We start from the raw sequence: 15,325 nt of genomic DNA on the forward strand, positions 1-15,325 counted from the left end.
AATTTTTTTTTTCTATAGATATCAATCAAATTTTATTTGTTCGGTAAAAATGCGTGAAAATTTAATGCAAGGCTCCTGATATATTGTTACAATAGCAATTGTAAAATATTAAAAATACATAGGCACACATTTTTTTTATAAGCATTTGAAGTTGAAATTTTGACAAAATTTATCAAATTTAAAATTGAATAATTATTTTGGAGTTAAAAATTTATAAAATGTTCAACTTTAATATCTAAGGATTGAAAATTTCAAACAAGATTTCATGTAAATATATAATTCTGTTACCAAAAATTCTAAGAAATACATAAGCGCAGTTTATTTTTATAGTCATTTTAAGTTCAAATTTGGACGAAATTACATATTAAAAAACCTGGAATAACTATATTAGTTATTTTGTTGTGATTGTATAATATTACTTGTGGGTACTAGAAACTTCTAAAGTATACTATTATATATCTATGATAGTACCACGGTTTGTTATTGATGTATAACGCGTTACCTAATGGATATTGTGATATGATTAATTTGGAATTTATTATTGATACCTATTATAGGTCAAATTTTTTTTAATACTATAGATAAGTATACCTATAATAGGTATGTCTAATACCTAGAATGACAAACCGTCTCCACTCAGAATCGTTTTTTTTATACAGTGATATTATATCATTGAATTCAAATTTAATACTATCCATTATACAGTGACCCACTTGTAACCTACTGTACAGCAGAGCGACATCCACTTACCCACCTTTTTAAAATTAAAATTAATATTAAAACGGAATATGTTTCGTACGATATACAGATATTTTTCTGCTGAATTCAAATATTTTTCAGAATCAAAATTAGACAACGTTAACTAACTTTAATTTTGTCAAAACAAATAACAAATGTATGTTTTTGTAAAATTCGTGTAGTGAAATTTATATGGTTATCGAGCTATTGACATATTGTCCATGTGCGTAAAGAGAGGATACCCGCATTCAAATTTCACTCATTTAAAACTAACACATAGATCCCGGTGGCTATGATAAGATTAGAAATTGCCTAAACGTTGCCCCTTAAATAATGACCTTAGCGAGGCCCCTTTACGGTACCCAGTTAGGTTGAATTATTATTCATCTGTTTATTATAATTTATTATAAATTATCATATTTGGAAAATTATTAATATATTTTTTAAAAATTTGATACTGAAAATAATTTTGTTAAAAATTAAAATCCAATTGCTTTTGAAAACTTCTTAGAATTTTAAATTTTGACATCCTTAATTCATCTACCAAATTTACTTTCCTATCGAACAAGAAACTGAAGTTTAAAATCGAACCATTTTTACTGCTCCAAAAGGTCTTGGCACACACACAAAAAATAATAATAATAAAAAACACATTATTACTATAGAATACTATTGCTTTTATTATTAAATTAATAATATAATTGACAACTGACATTTTTAAATAAATAGATTGGATTTTAGATTCTGAGTGGAACGATGAATGTATTGATTTTACAATGATGTGTGTTTTTTTTAAATTTTTTTTGTGTCTGTCTACACGATAAGTAGTCGAAATAATGCTACGATTTTCAACTTCAGTATCTTGTTCGATCAGAAAGTGAATATCATTGGTGCATTGGGGAGGTCAAAATTTAAATTTCCCAGTAGTTTTCAAAAGCGCCGGGAAAATCAAAAGAAAAATTAAGGAAAAACGGGAATTTTTACGCAAAATCGATTTTTCACAAAATTGAATTTGGTTTTTGGTGTAACTTTCTTATTTGTATTAATAAGATTCAATTTTCAAATGGGAAACGGACAATGGTTGAGTAATCAAGTTTAGATTGTATATTATATGTAATTTAAAATTTGCATATCTTTTAATACAGGATTTTACACCATATAAATGTATAATACAAGGTATTGTAAGGTATAATACAAAAAAAAATAAAATAAAATACCGTATTTTAACATCACTAGTTACACATACTAAAGATCATGACACGTCATTTGATTACATTTGTCATGCTATAGATATTTTTCTAATATTTATGCGTGTCGCGTGCACAGATATATAAAAATACTTGATAGCCGACTTCGGTATTATTCACGATTTAAGATGGTTCTATCTAAAATCTTAAATCGTGGTATTATTATTGTTGCCAATAAAATGGCTTCCATCCTTATCTAATAGGTGAATATTTATGTTGTACAGTATTGTTAAGTGACGATGTTATATAATATGTATATCTGTGATGTTACTAATTTTTACATGACGATGTTATATGACGTATATATTTAATCGTGATATATACAAAACGACGATGTAGAGAAGATATTCTTCAGCTCTATATCGTGTACAAAATAGTATCTTATCACCTACCGTATCAGTTTAATTTGTAAACAGTCACCTCTTAAATAACGATTGGCGCCATTTTGTTGGAGACATTATTTTGTATGTATGGACTATTAAAGCAGTCGGCTAATAGTATTTTTTATATATTATCTGTGGTTGCATATCACTCACGATGTAGAGCAGTGAAGATTTTCTGATGTCAATTTACATATTTATTTTATCACTGACCATATCCAGACATTATCCGTTATCATAATCCGGATTCCGACGTTTCCGTCATAGAATTCTATGTTTCCGTTCCCTTATACAATGGTACAAACCTTAGATCTTTTACAATAATAACAATATAATAATAATATGTCGATCCAAGGTAAAAACACACTTTTGGCGTCACGTTGGCGATCATGTGTAGCGCAGGTTAGTTGCGGTCGAGTGACTCAACACCGCCGCCGGACAAGTGCTGCCCTCGCGCGCGCAACGCCGGCTCTACATGACCGTATCAAACATGGCTGCCAAGTGAATACTGAATAGTTTTCCTCCAAAAACGCATCACGTTTCCGGTCACGCATACTTAAAACAGCAGGTTTGATTGATTTTTTCTTTTCTTTATAATTTTTCTATTACATCCTACACACATAAACACGCGCGCACTTACACGCACTCATACACTTATATTTTACATTCACTCTAACTTGCCGCATTACTGAATACCGTTCTGCCGTAAATTTGCAATTTCTAATAATTAGTATCGTATAACCATAACACTTGTAATCAACTCTCACAAGCCATTATCGATTGTTTCATGGGGACGCTGGTTCGGGATCGACAACAGTCATAGCAGCAGAGCAGTCGTCCGCTTAACGGTATTTGCGAGGCGCAGTGAATTCGGCCAAACAATCCACTTATTGGGAGATTCGTCTGAAATAAGACGCCCGCCGCTGTCAATTTGGAACGCCTTTGGCGAACATTTGCCGTACAGGTATGATGAAACCGCTTTTATGAAATAGATCTTGCGTGCGCAATAGAATTATTATCCAATATAATAAAACGTGAATATGTAAAAAATCTGTTGCATAGTCGCCCTCGTGGTATCTAGTGTCTACAACTGTTTAACTGGTAGGTTAGTTGGCTCTCCGATCATGATGAGATATATTTCAGGTAGATACAGTTTTAAGGATTTAATAATGCTAGGATTTACAACTGTTGACGTCTGTCGAACGTTCACACCCATCCACCTACCTATAGTTATATCTGACTTGTGTGTAATATTACTTTTTGTTTAAACATGTCTGACACTGACCTATTATCAATTAATATATTCTGTTCTGTAACTTTACATTTCTCATGTAATATTGGTATGTTGCTGTCAGCACTTGTCGACAGGTTTTTCCATTTTTGAACCAGAATATACAAATATACTTATATTTATATTAATTCACATTACCTTAATGATTCAAACATCAGTGTTTAAAGTTATTGGTGTTAATAGTGATGTAGATACCTATAACAAACGACAACATGACACAAACTCTGTATAACATTACTTTCTGATCACCTAGATACCTACGTTTGACTTTTAAAATTACCACATTTCAGTTATCATTTTTCAAGCGTTTTGCACTTTCTTAACACGTTGACGGGCAGTAACTGCTATAGCAGTCATCCTGATTCAAGTTGTAATATGACCATGACTGGTATAGCAGTTATATATAAAAATTCGTAAAATGGCATGACTGCTAGAGCAGTTGCGTTTCTTGTGGCTTCGCCACAATAGAAATTATCTAGTGTCCTATTGTGACTTACTAACAATTTGGGCAAAAAAAAATCAAATATTCTAAAAATTATATAAAAATCTATGGATTATGCCCAATCAGAGTGACTACCAAATTACAGTAATTTGCATAACTGCATTAGCAGTCATGTCCGTCAATGTGTTAATTTTATTAGTGTTAGTTTATAAGCTATTAAACCGTTTGTTTATTAAGTGACAATTGAATTAATCTATAAATTAGGAACCTTTTTTATATTAAGAGCATTAATTTCTAACTTAAAACCATTAATTCACTATAAATTGTATACCTACTTAATATCCCATAAATTTGTTCATCACACAAACTTACCTAAATGTTTTAATTAATTTTTATTATAAACGACATGGTTAAAGATATGTTTACATTTTTAAAATCTTACCGTCTTAATAATATTGTTTAAAATGTAAAGCATTAATTTCTTTTTACAATTTCATCAGTGCTAATAGGCATATTTATTTTGGATTTATAGCCTATATATAAAGATTTGCAAGCGGGCACCTACTTATAGTTTTCATAAATTATTGGTGAAGGTTATCAAGAGATTAATAGGTACCTAATACAATTTTTAAGATTTTTAAATTATTATACCTACTATTATTCATAGTTTGCGATGAAGTGTCTCAAACGCTTTTATTAGTTATTAATTTATGTGTTAATTCCTAGGTTGAACTAACATTTTTAATATTATATTAACACAGTAAGTTTACCTAATACATTTACTTGACAACTAAAAAAGTGTCAGTAAAAGTATCTTGTTAAATATTATGAATTAATTACATACCTACATTGTGATGTAACCTCATTAAATTGTACAAGTTTGCTTAGTTATTTTGCTTAGATTATTAGTATAAGTATGTATGGACATAGTTTACTGTTAAGGGTCATTAGGTATTCAATAAAATAGTTTTTAGAACTGGGCATAGATATGATACTACAGATAGAGCCTGATAACATGAGACAAATAATATTATACGGCATATGACATTATCATTTACTTCCTAGTAGTTCTTACAATATAATGTACATCAAGTATTCTTATTCTCTTATAGAAGAAATATATTTTATAATCGGATAATTAGATAAACATGGATTTTCTGTATAGTTGGCTACTGTGTTACTCTATTTAAATAATTTAAAATCAATTATCACACATATAATTTTTAACCATTGATTAAAATTTTAAAAACAAAATTATATATCAAATTTATGTGTAAACTAAAATTTTAAGTACACTAATTGATACTTTTTATGTTAATCTCTTCTATATCATAAATTATGAAAGAAATTATATGTGTACTTTTTGTGTCTTTTGTTTTATAAAATATCTGTATTTTACTGTTTATTTATATGATAAATATTGGATTTATTTGCTGCCGAATGTTTTGATGGGCAAATAACATTTGTCTTATTTAACCTTGTTATAGCAACTATAACTACTTTTTATTTTATAAATTTATAAATTTATGAAAAAATTCAAAGGTTTATAAGTTATAATATTTTGTTGTAATGTCAAATATTGACCTATCAATAATTTCAAGTTGTATGCTTTGTAATTAATGAAAAATTTGAAACTAAATTATAACTATTAAATAGTTAATAGGTGTATTGAATTAAAATTACCTAGTCATTATTAATATTTTTAATTTTTTAGTGATTTCATTATGGAAATATCAATAGAATTAACCAAAAAGCTTTAATTTATCACAGGGGTTTTTAAAAGAAATTTTGTTTAAATTGTTATACCCTTAAAAAAAAACCTATTAGGTTTTTAGTTCTACTACAATGTTGTATGGAGGTAGCGCGTTTATTTTAAAATATTTAAGTATTTACTCCGACGTCAACTTGGCTAAAGTAACATTATAATTTATAATCAACGATTTTTTGTATCTAAGACCGTTTAGCGTTTTATTAAAGTGGTGACTGTGGCGGCGTTCCCAAAATCTCATCCATTGCATGGCCATAAAAAGACATTGACCTTGTTAATGTTATCTGTTCAAGTAGGTAGATGCGGATTTAATTCCTAGGAAAAATATCCATCCATGTACCGTTCAAGTGATACATGTCCCGAGTATTTCTGTTACAAGTTAACAACAGTTTTCCGTCGTTTAAATTTTCTCTTCCTCTTGTGATAACCTACTCTTCAGATGATATTTTCATACATTATATTATATTGGTGTCATCGTCTTTATTCATTGTTTGGACATGTATATAATTTTGTGCGACTTTCTAGACGTAATGACTGGATGGAGGTATAAATAGATGGATTTGGAAATCCCGGTAGCGATTTTTTGTAATCTAAAGCATAAGATTTTAGTTTATTAAATCCCCCCTTCGGAAACCCAACAACGGGGTGCGATGTGTTGTATGTTAACAAGGATGATGGGCGGCGGACACTTATTTCCGATTCCGATCGCGCGCGCTCAGCCTGACGTCGCCGCCGCTACCGCAATTTACGCGTTGTTATAATAATATATATAGCCGCTGCCGGTCGTCCGGTTTGCCGTGTATGTGTAATGGCGGTGGACGTTAAATCCATGACGAAAACAAAACCGCTGTTGCCATATCTCATCTGCAAGCCATCCGGCGTGCTCGTTCTTTCTCCGCTCGCCTTGTGCCTGTCACGTTCGAGCGGTAGTGCAGCGGCGGCAATCCCGGGGGCCGACGTCCACGCGCGCACACACACACATACACGCGTGCGCGCGCGCACATACCTATCGATCGAACCTTGTGCTCTCTCACATACGCCCAGCAATACGCATGCGCCTCTCTACAGCTCGCGTATTTTTATATTACACACGCACGCGCACGACAATTGTATCGAACGTCCGTGTATGTATACTGTAAATCATGTCGATATATTAATATAATGTGTTATATTATGTTATTATTACCTCTGAATAATAACATATTATACATCGATACACAAAATATAATATGTACACACTATTGCTGTGCTCACTGCACAGTGACGTTCCCATAGTTCCCGTATCATATTTCTTTCACATCCAGCTATCAACTCCCGGATCCCCACTGCTTAAAAATTACGTCTTGTGTCACCGAAAACTGGACGTTTCGTATCGGTTGGAAACTATTATGTTACGTAATTTATGTAAAAATCGGCGATAATAGCGAGTGACCATAACCGGAATATCGTCGACTGGGGCCAGCGAGATGACGCACAATAATATGCGTGTTGTCCTGATTGAACATATTATTCTAGTATCGTTGCCCTGCTCAGGCGATCCTGCCGATATAATCAAAATAATAGAATAGAATATTATATATATATATATATAATCGTACAGCAGCTCACATGTGTCGTAATATACGTTGAAATTCGATAACGTCCCGCGAGCACGCTTTTACCAAAATGAATCGCGCCAAAATTATTCAAACGCAAATCAGTGCCTTCGCGCTCACAATCGATAGCGGCGCGTGGTGTAAGCCCGCGATTGTGCCGCCGCGCGCATTTTGTGGTGGGGGTAGGACGCAGCGTCCGCCGCTCGCTCGACCCCCGTTTCACTGACACCGTCATCACACCACTCCACCGTAGTCACCCTTCTATAGCGCACTCCGTCTCGTGTTTTTCAATCTCGTCCGGCTGTGGAACACGCGCCCGCGCGCGCGCGTACTTGCTACTCACAGATACACGAGCACACATACGAACACGCTCGCACGTACATACATATTATACGCAGTTGCTCCGTACTAATAATTTTTTAACACGCGTATTGTGTTATATATGTATATATATATAAATAAAGAAAATTTTACCGAGAACCAATTTTTTTTCTCGACTCGTGTACCGCCCTCTTCCGTCGTCGCGTACCGGCAGTGTTAACAGTGACCGCGTACAACAGTCGTCGTCTGTCTCCTTAGCCGTAGTGCAAAATTTCTATCACATCGGCCGTGTCCACGTCCATTATAGGTGAGTTGTACGGTATACGACAACGGTTCCGCCGTGGTCGTCAGCGCACGGGGGCCGGTTGGCCAGCCGGTGTGCGATCTATAATCTATTTTTATCGCGGGCGCATTCCCCAGCTGGCTGGGATTAGGCGGAGGACCCCAACCGTCTGTCCGAAACGACGCGTAGTTTATTTGAATCTTTCACCATTTTTTATAGCTCTCAAAAGTCCGTCGCCGCATGGTTTTTTCCCGAACACACCTTTTGTGGGGTGGTGGCGGTTGCGGTGTTGTTACGCGGGCGGGTGGGGGACAATGCGGCAGACGCATTCCACGACTGTGTGTCACTCGCGTGCTCGTACATACGTCGCCGCTTACATTTTTTTGACTGGTAGGTAACCAGGTGGAATCCGTGTTGCGCGCCGGTAAATCGTCTCAACAAACAATGCTCGTCCGCACCATGAGCGGCGGCGCGCCTTGTTAGGCGTCGCTGTTACGTCGTAGATGGAATAATTGATCGGACGCTAATTCGGCCCCGGCCACAATTTCCGTGCACGGCTAGTAGGGAACGGTTTCGATGTTTCTCCATTCCTATGGGTTTCCAAATATAGAGATTTGTTATTTTACAGCGGCTGTCAACACAGACCCGTTTATTATGACGGTTAAAGAAATAAAATGTCGATTAGAAATATCCGGTTACCGCCCCGATTTACTGCGACGCGTTTTTAAAATCTATGTATAAAACCGAAGCCGAACGAAATATTATGTTTACCGACGGTGGTATCACAGTTTTATGTGTTCATGTCACGAATTGTGAACTCGTCTGGTCGTTATTTCAAAATTTGAGTTTATCGCCAAATTGGAGCTTTATAGTCCACCTTATCAGTATAGGTTATTATAAACCGTAAGCAGAATTCTTTCTGAGATTAGTTCGTATTAACTAGTACCTATTACCTATTATTCAATATTATAATAATTTACCAAAATAGTTAACCTTTATGTCAATTTAATTATTATCTGAATGTAAACTTGTGAAAATCAAACATTCATTGTTTAAGGACTATTTTATTAAACAAATATTCTATACGTAATCAATATTATCACATTATCTGTTGAGATCTAGGGTTGTGACTTCAATCATTGCTATATTTGTCTTACTAAAAAAGGTGTTATAATAATCAACGGTCATTTTTACATCAAGTACTTGATATTCAATATTTACAACATTAATTAAAATATATATAATATTATAAATTAACTAACCAAGTTCTATTAGTTTTGGATAAAATAAGTATTTATACATTTTAAATATTGTTTATTGTTTGTAAAGGTTAAATTAGTCTGTTGGTCAAGTTAAATATCAAATGTCTGGAGATAAAGAGGACTCGGTTCAGAGAGCCAAGCTGGCCGAGCAGGCGGAACGGTACGACGACATGGCTAGCTCAATGAAATCTGTTACCGAAACTGGCGTGGAACTATCTAATGAAGAGCGCAATCTGCTTTCGGTAGCCTACAAAAATGTTGTAGGAGCTCGGCGGTCATCGTGGCGAGTAATCTCTTCAATTGAGCAAAAAACAGAAGGTTCTGAGAAGAAACAACAAATGGCAAGAGAGTATCGAGAGAAGGTTGAAAAGGAACTTAGGGACATCTGCTACGACGTATTGGTATGTATTATATATAATATGATATCATCGCTCTGTATTATTACTATGTATGTTTTCAAAACAAAAAGTAGTTATAGGTAACCTGTTTTTTATGCACATATAAATTATTCATTAAATGAATGCGGTGATTTATTGTAATCTGATTGATCTAATTTGTATTCTGAAAGTATATTTTAATTTGCATAATGTCTACTTTACTAAATGTTGGAATTTCCTATTTTATCTACATAAGCAGGGCTCAAATTAGAAAATGTAAAAATATAAAAAAAATTGCTTACTTTTCATTGATTAGAAAAAAATAGAAGAACGGTAAAATATTTATAAAAAAGAAAGAGTGCTCCATTCCACTCCAATTCAAACACTATATAAGTCATACAAAAGTGAATTGAAAAAAATGGGAATTTTTAATTTTATTATTCATATTTAATTAATTGATTGATGTGTTAGAAAATGGAAGTAGAACTCTTTAATTCTTATTTTGAGTTTGATAGACAACAAATCCAGCTTACAATTTCCTTTAAGTATACCTATATACAAATAAATATATGTTGTAATTATTTTGACATGTAAACCAATTTAAATTTACATTTCTGATAGATAAATGTATTATTAAGTGATAAAATCATTGTACTTATATTACAAATATTAATTATTACTGGTTTTTAATATTTTTCTTGCAGAACCTTTTGGATAAATACCTAATCCCCAAAGCAAGTAATGCTGAAAGCAAAGTCTTCTACCTTAAAATGAAGGGTGATTATTATAGGTACCTGGCGGAAGTAGCTACTGGAGAAACTAGAAATGGTAAGTTAATTATTCTATGTAATAATTACTTCCTAATTAAACTATTTATTTTAAATTTAAATTCATTCCAAACATTTTAATTTCAAAACATTACTTGAGATTAAAAAAAAATCCATTGTTAATATACTATTATATTTTATAAATTTACTGTATAATATAATGTGTTATATTATTTTTTAAGATTGTGAAATAGGTTTTATAGTAGAATTTTAATATGTCTGAATTTTAATATTTTTCTGCCTCTAACAACTAACATTTTGAAGTTAGGTAGGTTTACTGCTTAGTAATTGAAATAACCAATTTTATTAGTGTTAACAAATTCAGTATTTTAAATTATATTTGTAAGATTAGAGTAAGTAAATAATTTAATATTTGTAACTATCACACACTGCTTTTAAAAATATTCTCATGCATGATGTCATAAATGAAGAATGTTAAAAACAGACACAATATGCGTTCCTAATTTCACTGATTCATATTAATTGAACTATTAGTTATTACCTTATGTAATACCATATATAACTCTTAATAAATATATTAATTTTAAAATCTCCATGTTTAGAGAAACTTAACTGAAAATAATACATTTCTTTAATCAGTGCCGTATTTTGAGGATATATTCTGAAACATTTTATTTGTATGTTTTTAAAAGATTTGGCGTAATATTTGCATTGGTTTCATAGTGTTTTAAGGATCGCTAACAGTTTGGTTGTAAAATCATATGATGTTTTTAATATAACTTTCGTTCTTCTGAGTTAGTATGAGGAACATTTTTTTATAGCTGATGATACAAATTAACAACTGATTATATATAATATTATGCTGAATACTTAACATATTGAAATTGTATTGATTTTGAATTAATTTTATAAATATATTATATAAACCTTCATTTTTATTAAAATTGAATTTGAACTTTGTAATTGAAATTTAATCAAGTTACATTATCTATTTTGTATCATTAATCATTATATTTAATCAAATGATGTGTTTTAATATAACTTTCGTTCTACTGACTTATAAGTGAAGAACATTTTTTTTATAACTGATGATACATGTAATCTATTATTTATTAACTTATTATTATATTTTGAAACTATTGACATTCAAAATTAACTTAAAAATTAAACTACATTTTAATTAACATTGAACTTATAATTTGTGTCAAAATTTGAAAATCAGTATTTTATTAAATATTCAAATGATGTTTGGTTAATATAACTTTCGTTCTTCTGATTTTGAGTGAAGACAATTTTTTTTTACACCTGATGATAAAAGCTACATTTGAAATGTAAAGTACTTCTAATTATATTATGAACTTTATAGAATATTGAAATTTAATTTGAATTAATTAGCACCTTACAGTGTACATAATATTTCATCAAATGATGTTTTATTAATATAACTTTCGTTCTTCTGAGATTGTATGAGGAGAATGATTTCCTTAAACTGATGATAAATTTATTTTACACTAATAGTATATATGTAAGTTGAGGTTATATTTTTTCATATTTACTTTCTGTCCTTGTCCCTTGAAATATTAGTATGACTGCACTTTTAAAATAATTTATTATCTTTATTAAAATATTTTCTATTAATCTTGACATAATAAATTGAATTTCCTAAACCATTTTATTTTCATCGACTGATTTTAATATTGTACTTTTAAGTATCAAATTATATTAAGATAGATATTATATTAATATTAAGATATTAATTTACTGATTAAATAAATTAGATACAGAGTTATCTATAAAATAAATAGTTAGTATGTATTTATTTTATTGATGTATTTAGGCTTAACATTATTTTAATATAATATATTTGCTTTTCTTGTGTTACACTAATTGTCCAATTACATAGTGTTTTTTTATTTTGTTATTTAAAACTATTTTTTATGATAAACATAGCTGTGGTTGATGATTCTCAACTAGCATACCAGGATGCATTCGAAATCAGTAAAGCAAAAATGCAACCAACACATCCAATCCGATTGGGTCTGGCGTTAAATTTCTCCGTATTTTTCTACGAGATACTAAACTCACCAGATAAAGCTTGCCAACTAGCGAAACAGGTATTTATTTCACAAAGTTTAACTCTTTTGTTTTTATTATTGGTATTTAGGGGTGGTGGACGATTCACAAAAAGCATATCAGGAGGCGTTTGATATAGCCAAGTCAAAAATGCAACCTACTCATCCTATTAGACTTGGACTGGCGTTGAACTTTTCGGTTTTCTATTATGAAATCATTAACTCCCCAGCTCGTGCTTGCCATTTGGCTAAACAGGTACCCCTACTTTCCCCAAGGAATCCAGATATTGTGTTTTGAATATTTTCAGTGGCAGTCTGTAATAATAAGTGAACTTAATTTTATGATTGCTTATCAAGTAGCAATTAAAAATCCTAGAAAATAAATTGTATTTTGTAGAATATTCTCATTAATTTTAAATCAATAATTTTTATATATTGTTTTAAAATATCAGTCATTTCCATGATCTGCCACTGTTTTAATGAGTTTGATTTTCTAGCTTCTTTAATATCTAACCCAACATTTTTGAACTTTTGATTACAGTTTTGTAATTTATAAACTGATTTGAATGAACAATGGCAAAAATAATTATCGTCCGCTTTTTGTTTGAATAGGTTAAAATAATTTATAAGTAGTTGTAAAAATTCATGTTAATATAACAAAATCTGTCAACATCTCTAATTATTTAAACAAATGTATTTTTATATTTAAAAAGCATAACATTCTTATAATAATATCGTCGGTAAACAAGTTATATCCATTTGAAAATCTATTTTCAATGTATCTGCAATTAGACATGCATGTGTCATAATTATTTGCACGAGACATCAGAAAAATAATGATACTATTATAAATGTATTGACAAATGATTCTCTTAAGTTAAAAAAAACTTATATTTTGTAAGGTAACTTATAACAATTAGAGATATTGACTAATTCACTGTTACTGAATAACCCCCAAGTATATTATATGTATATATTATACTTATCGTTATATTCTTAATGGAGATTTAAATATCAAACTTAACTAATGCTTTGTACGTTTATATTTTTGAAATAATATACAAATTTATTACAATTTAAATACTCATACTTTGATTTTTATAGGCTTTTGATGATGCTATTGCTGAGCTGGATACATTAAACGAGGACAGCTACAAGGACTCAACGCTCATCATGCAATTGTTACGTGACAACTTGACTTTATGGACGTCTGATACGCAAGACAACGATGAGCCCCAGGAAGCCACTGGAGACAACTAACTCTTTTACTAAAATATTTAATATAAACAAATTTAAAAAAAACTATAATAATTTTTAATAAAGCAAAACAAACATTTACACACATCCGCGAGAAACTGCGCCCCCTTCATCTTCCACCTGCCCCACAACTGCGCTCTCACGACACGCTCTTTGTTTTTTCGTTAATCTTTTTTTTTTTGTATACCTGTTCTTTAAAAACAAAAGTCTTGAATAAGAATAAATAAACACATTTTTTTTTCTTTATTAGTCTATTAATTATTATTGAATGTTTATAACTATTATTATATAGAGTTATTAAATAATAATATTTATATATATATAAATATATATATAAATACATTTTGGAAGTAAGTTATAGTACACTAGATTATTTAACATGTCGATTGCTGGCAATTATGGAAACTTTTAGATATTAATGTGTCTTAGATCATCAAACCATCTAAGGGACAAGTATCAAACTGAAACTTCTAGAGATCACTATTGCCAGCATTCTTCAAGTTGACCGTCCGTTTATGATGTTTAAATAATTTATATATTTAATTTTGAAACCGGTTTTTTCGGTGTATAACTTCAATATCTGTAAAAAAAAAAAAAACAATGTTTACTCTCATAATTCGTTCATAATTGTATATTTATATTTATATATATGTATTTATATTAATTTAATATATATATATATTCATATAGATATAATTTATATTTATTATATAAACCCTAAAAAATTGTTGTAATAATAACATTTGTGCTGAGTTTCTAATTATTGCTGTGATTTTTCTATCTTTACAAGTCATGAATAATATAGTGGTTTCTTACTGGTTTTAGCCTGTAGTCGTCTCATATTTACCGGTTCCCTCGCCCACGTCGTTATTTCTTTTTATTTTTTTTTTTTTAAATATATATATATACAAATTGTTATTGTACTTAAAATGGAATTATTTATCTTTTAAAAGAAAACATGCTACACAATCTTAACAAACAACTGTATGTGGTGGTATACATTTTCCTCGCTTTTCTGAACTCTTATATTTGTCTATCATTAACTTCTTTCTCAAAGCGCGGCCTGACAATTCACTAAACATTTGATTAATTATGATATATAAGTGTTCCATTTTGAAAATTTTTATACAATATATGTGGTATAAACTTAATTTATTAAAACATTGATACAAGTTTTTCGTTTTTAAGTATAAGCAGCCATTGTAAGTAATTGTATAAGATGCACTTTTATTATTTTGCAATTTGTTTGATTTAAAAAATATATATATATATATATTATGGTCATAGATAGATTAAAACTATTTGAAATAGTTGGTGTGTGTTGCCTTTCCTCTATTTATGTTTATTTTATCCAACAATATCTGCTTGTCTTATGGATAGTATTATACTATTATTATATTTGATGTATCACATGATTTCAAGGACCCCGATGGTGGTCAACTTTAATCATTTCACATACTTGATGCAATTTTATGTTATTTATAGCCATGGGATATTTATGATA

General features: G+C 30.6%; 1 protein-coding gene across 3 annotated transcripts; it reads left to right on the forward strand.

Moving 5' to 3' along the window:
* Positions 1 to 2,773: 2,773 nt before the first annotated feature.
* 14-3-3zeta (14-3-3 protein zeta) lies at positions 2,774 to 14,972 on the forward strand. 3 transcript variants are annotated; one of them, XM_008181807.3, is made up of 6 exons: positions 2,774 to 2,933; positions 3,183 to 3,329; positions 9,395 to 9,728; positions 10,409 to 10,532; positions 12,657 to 12,820; positions 13,669 to 14,972. In XM_008181807.3, the coding sequence occupies exons 3-6, from the start codon at positions 9,429 to 9,431 to the stop codon at positions 13,822 to 13,824; spliced, it is 744 nt and encodes a 247-aa protein (XP_008180029.1). In that variant the 5' UTR covers positions 2,774 to 2,933; positions 3,183 to 3,329; positions 9,395 to 9,428; the 3' UTR covers positions 13,825 to 14,972.
* Positions 14,973 to 15,325: the final 353 nt, after the last annotated feature.

The sequence above is a fragment of the Acyrthosiphon pisum genome, chromosome A1 (genome assembly GCF_005508785.2).
Source record: "Acyrthosiphon pisum isolate AL4f chromosome A1, pea_aphid_22Mar2018_4r6ur, whole genome shotgun sequence".
Lineage (NCBI taxonomy): Eukaryota > Metazoa > Arthropoda > Insecta > Hemiptera > Aphididae > Acyrthosiphon > Acyrthosiphon pisum.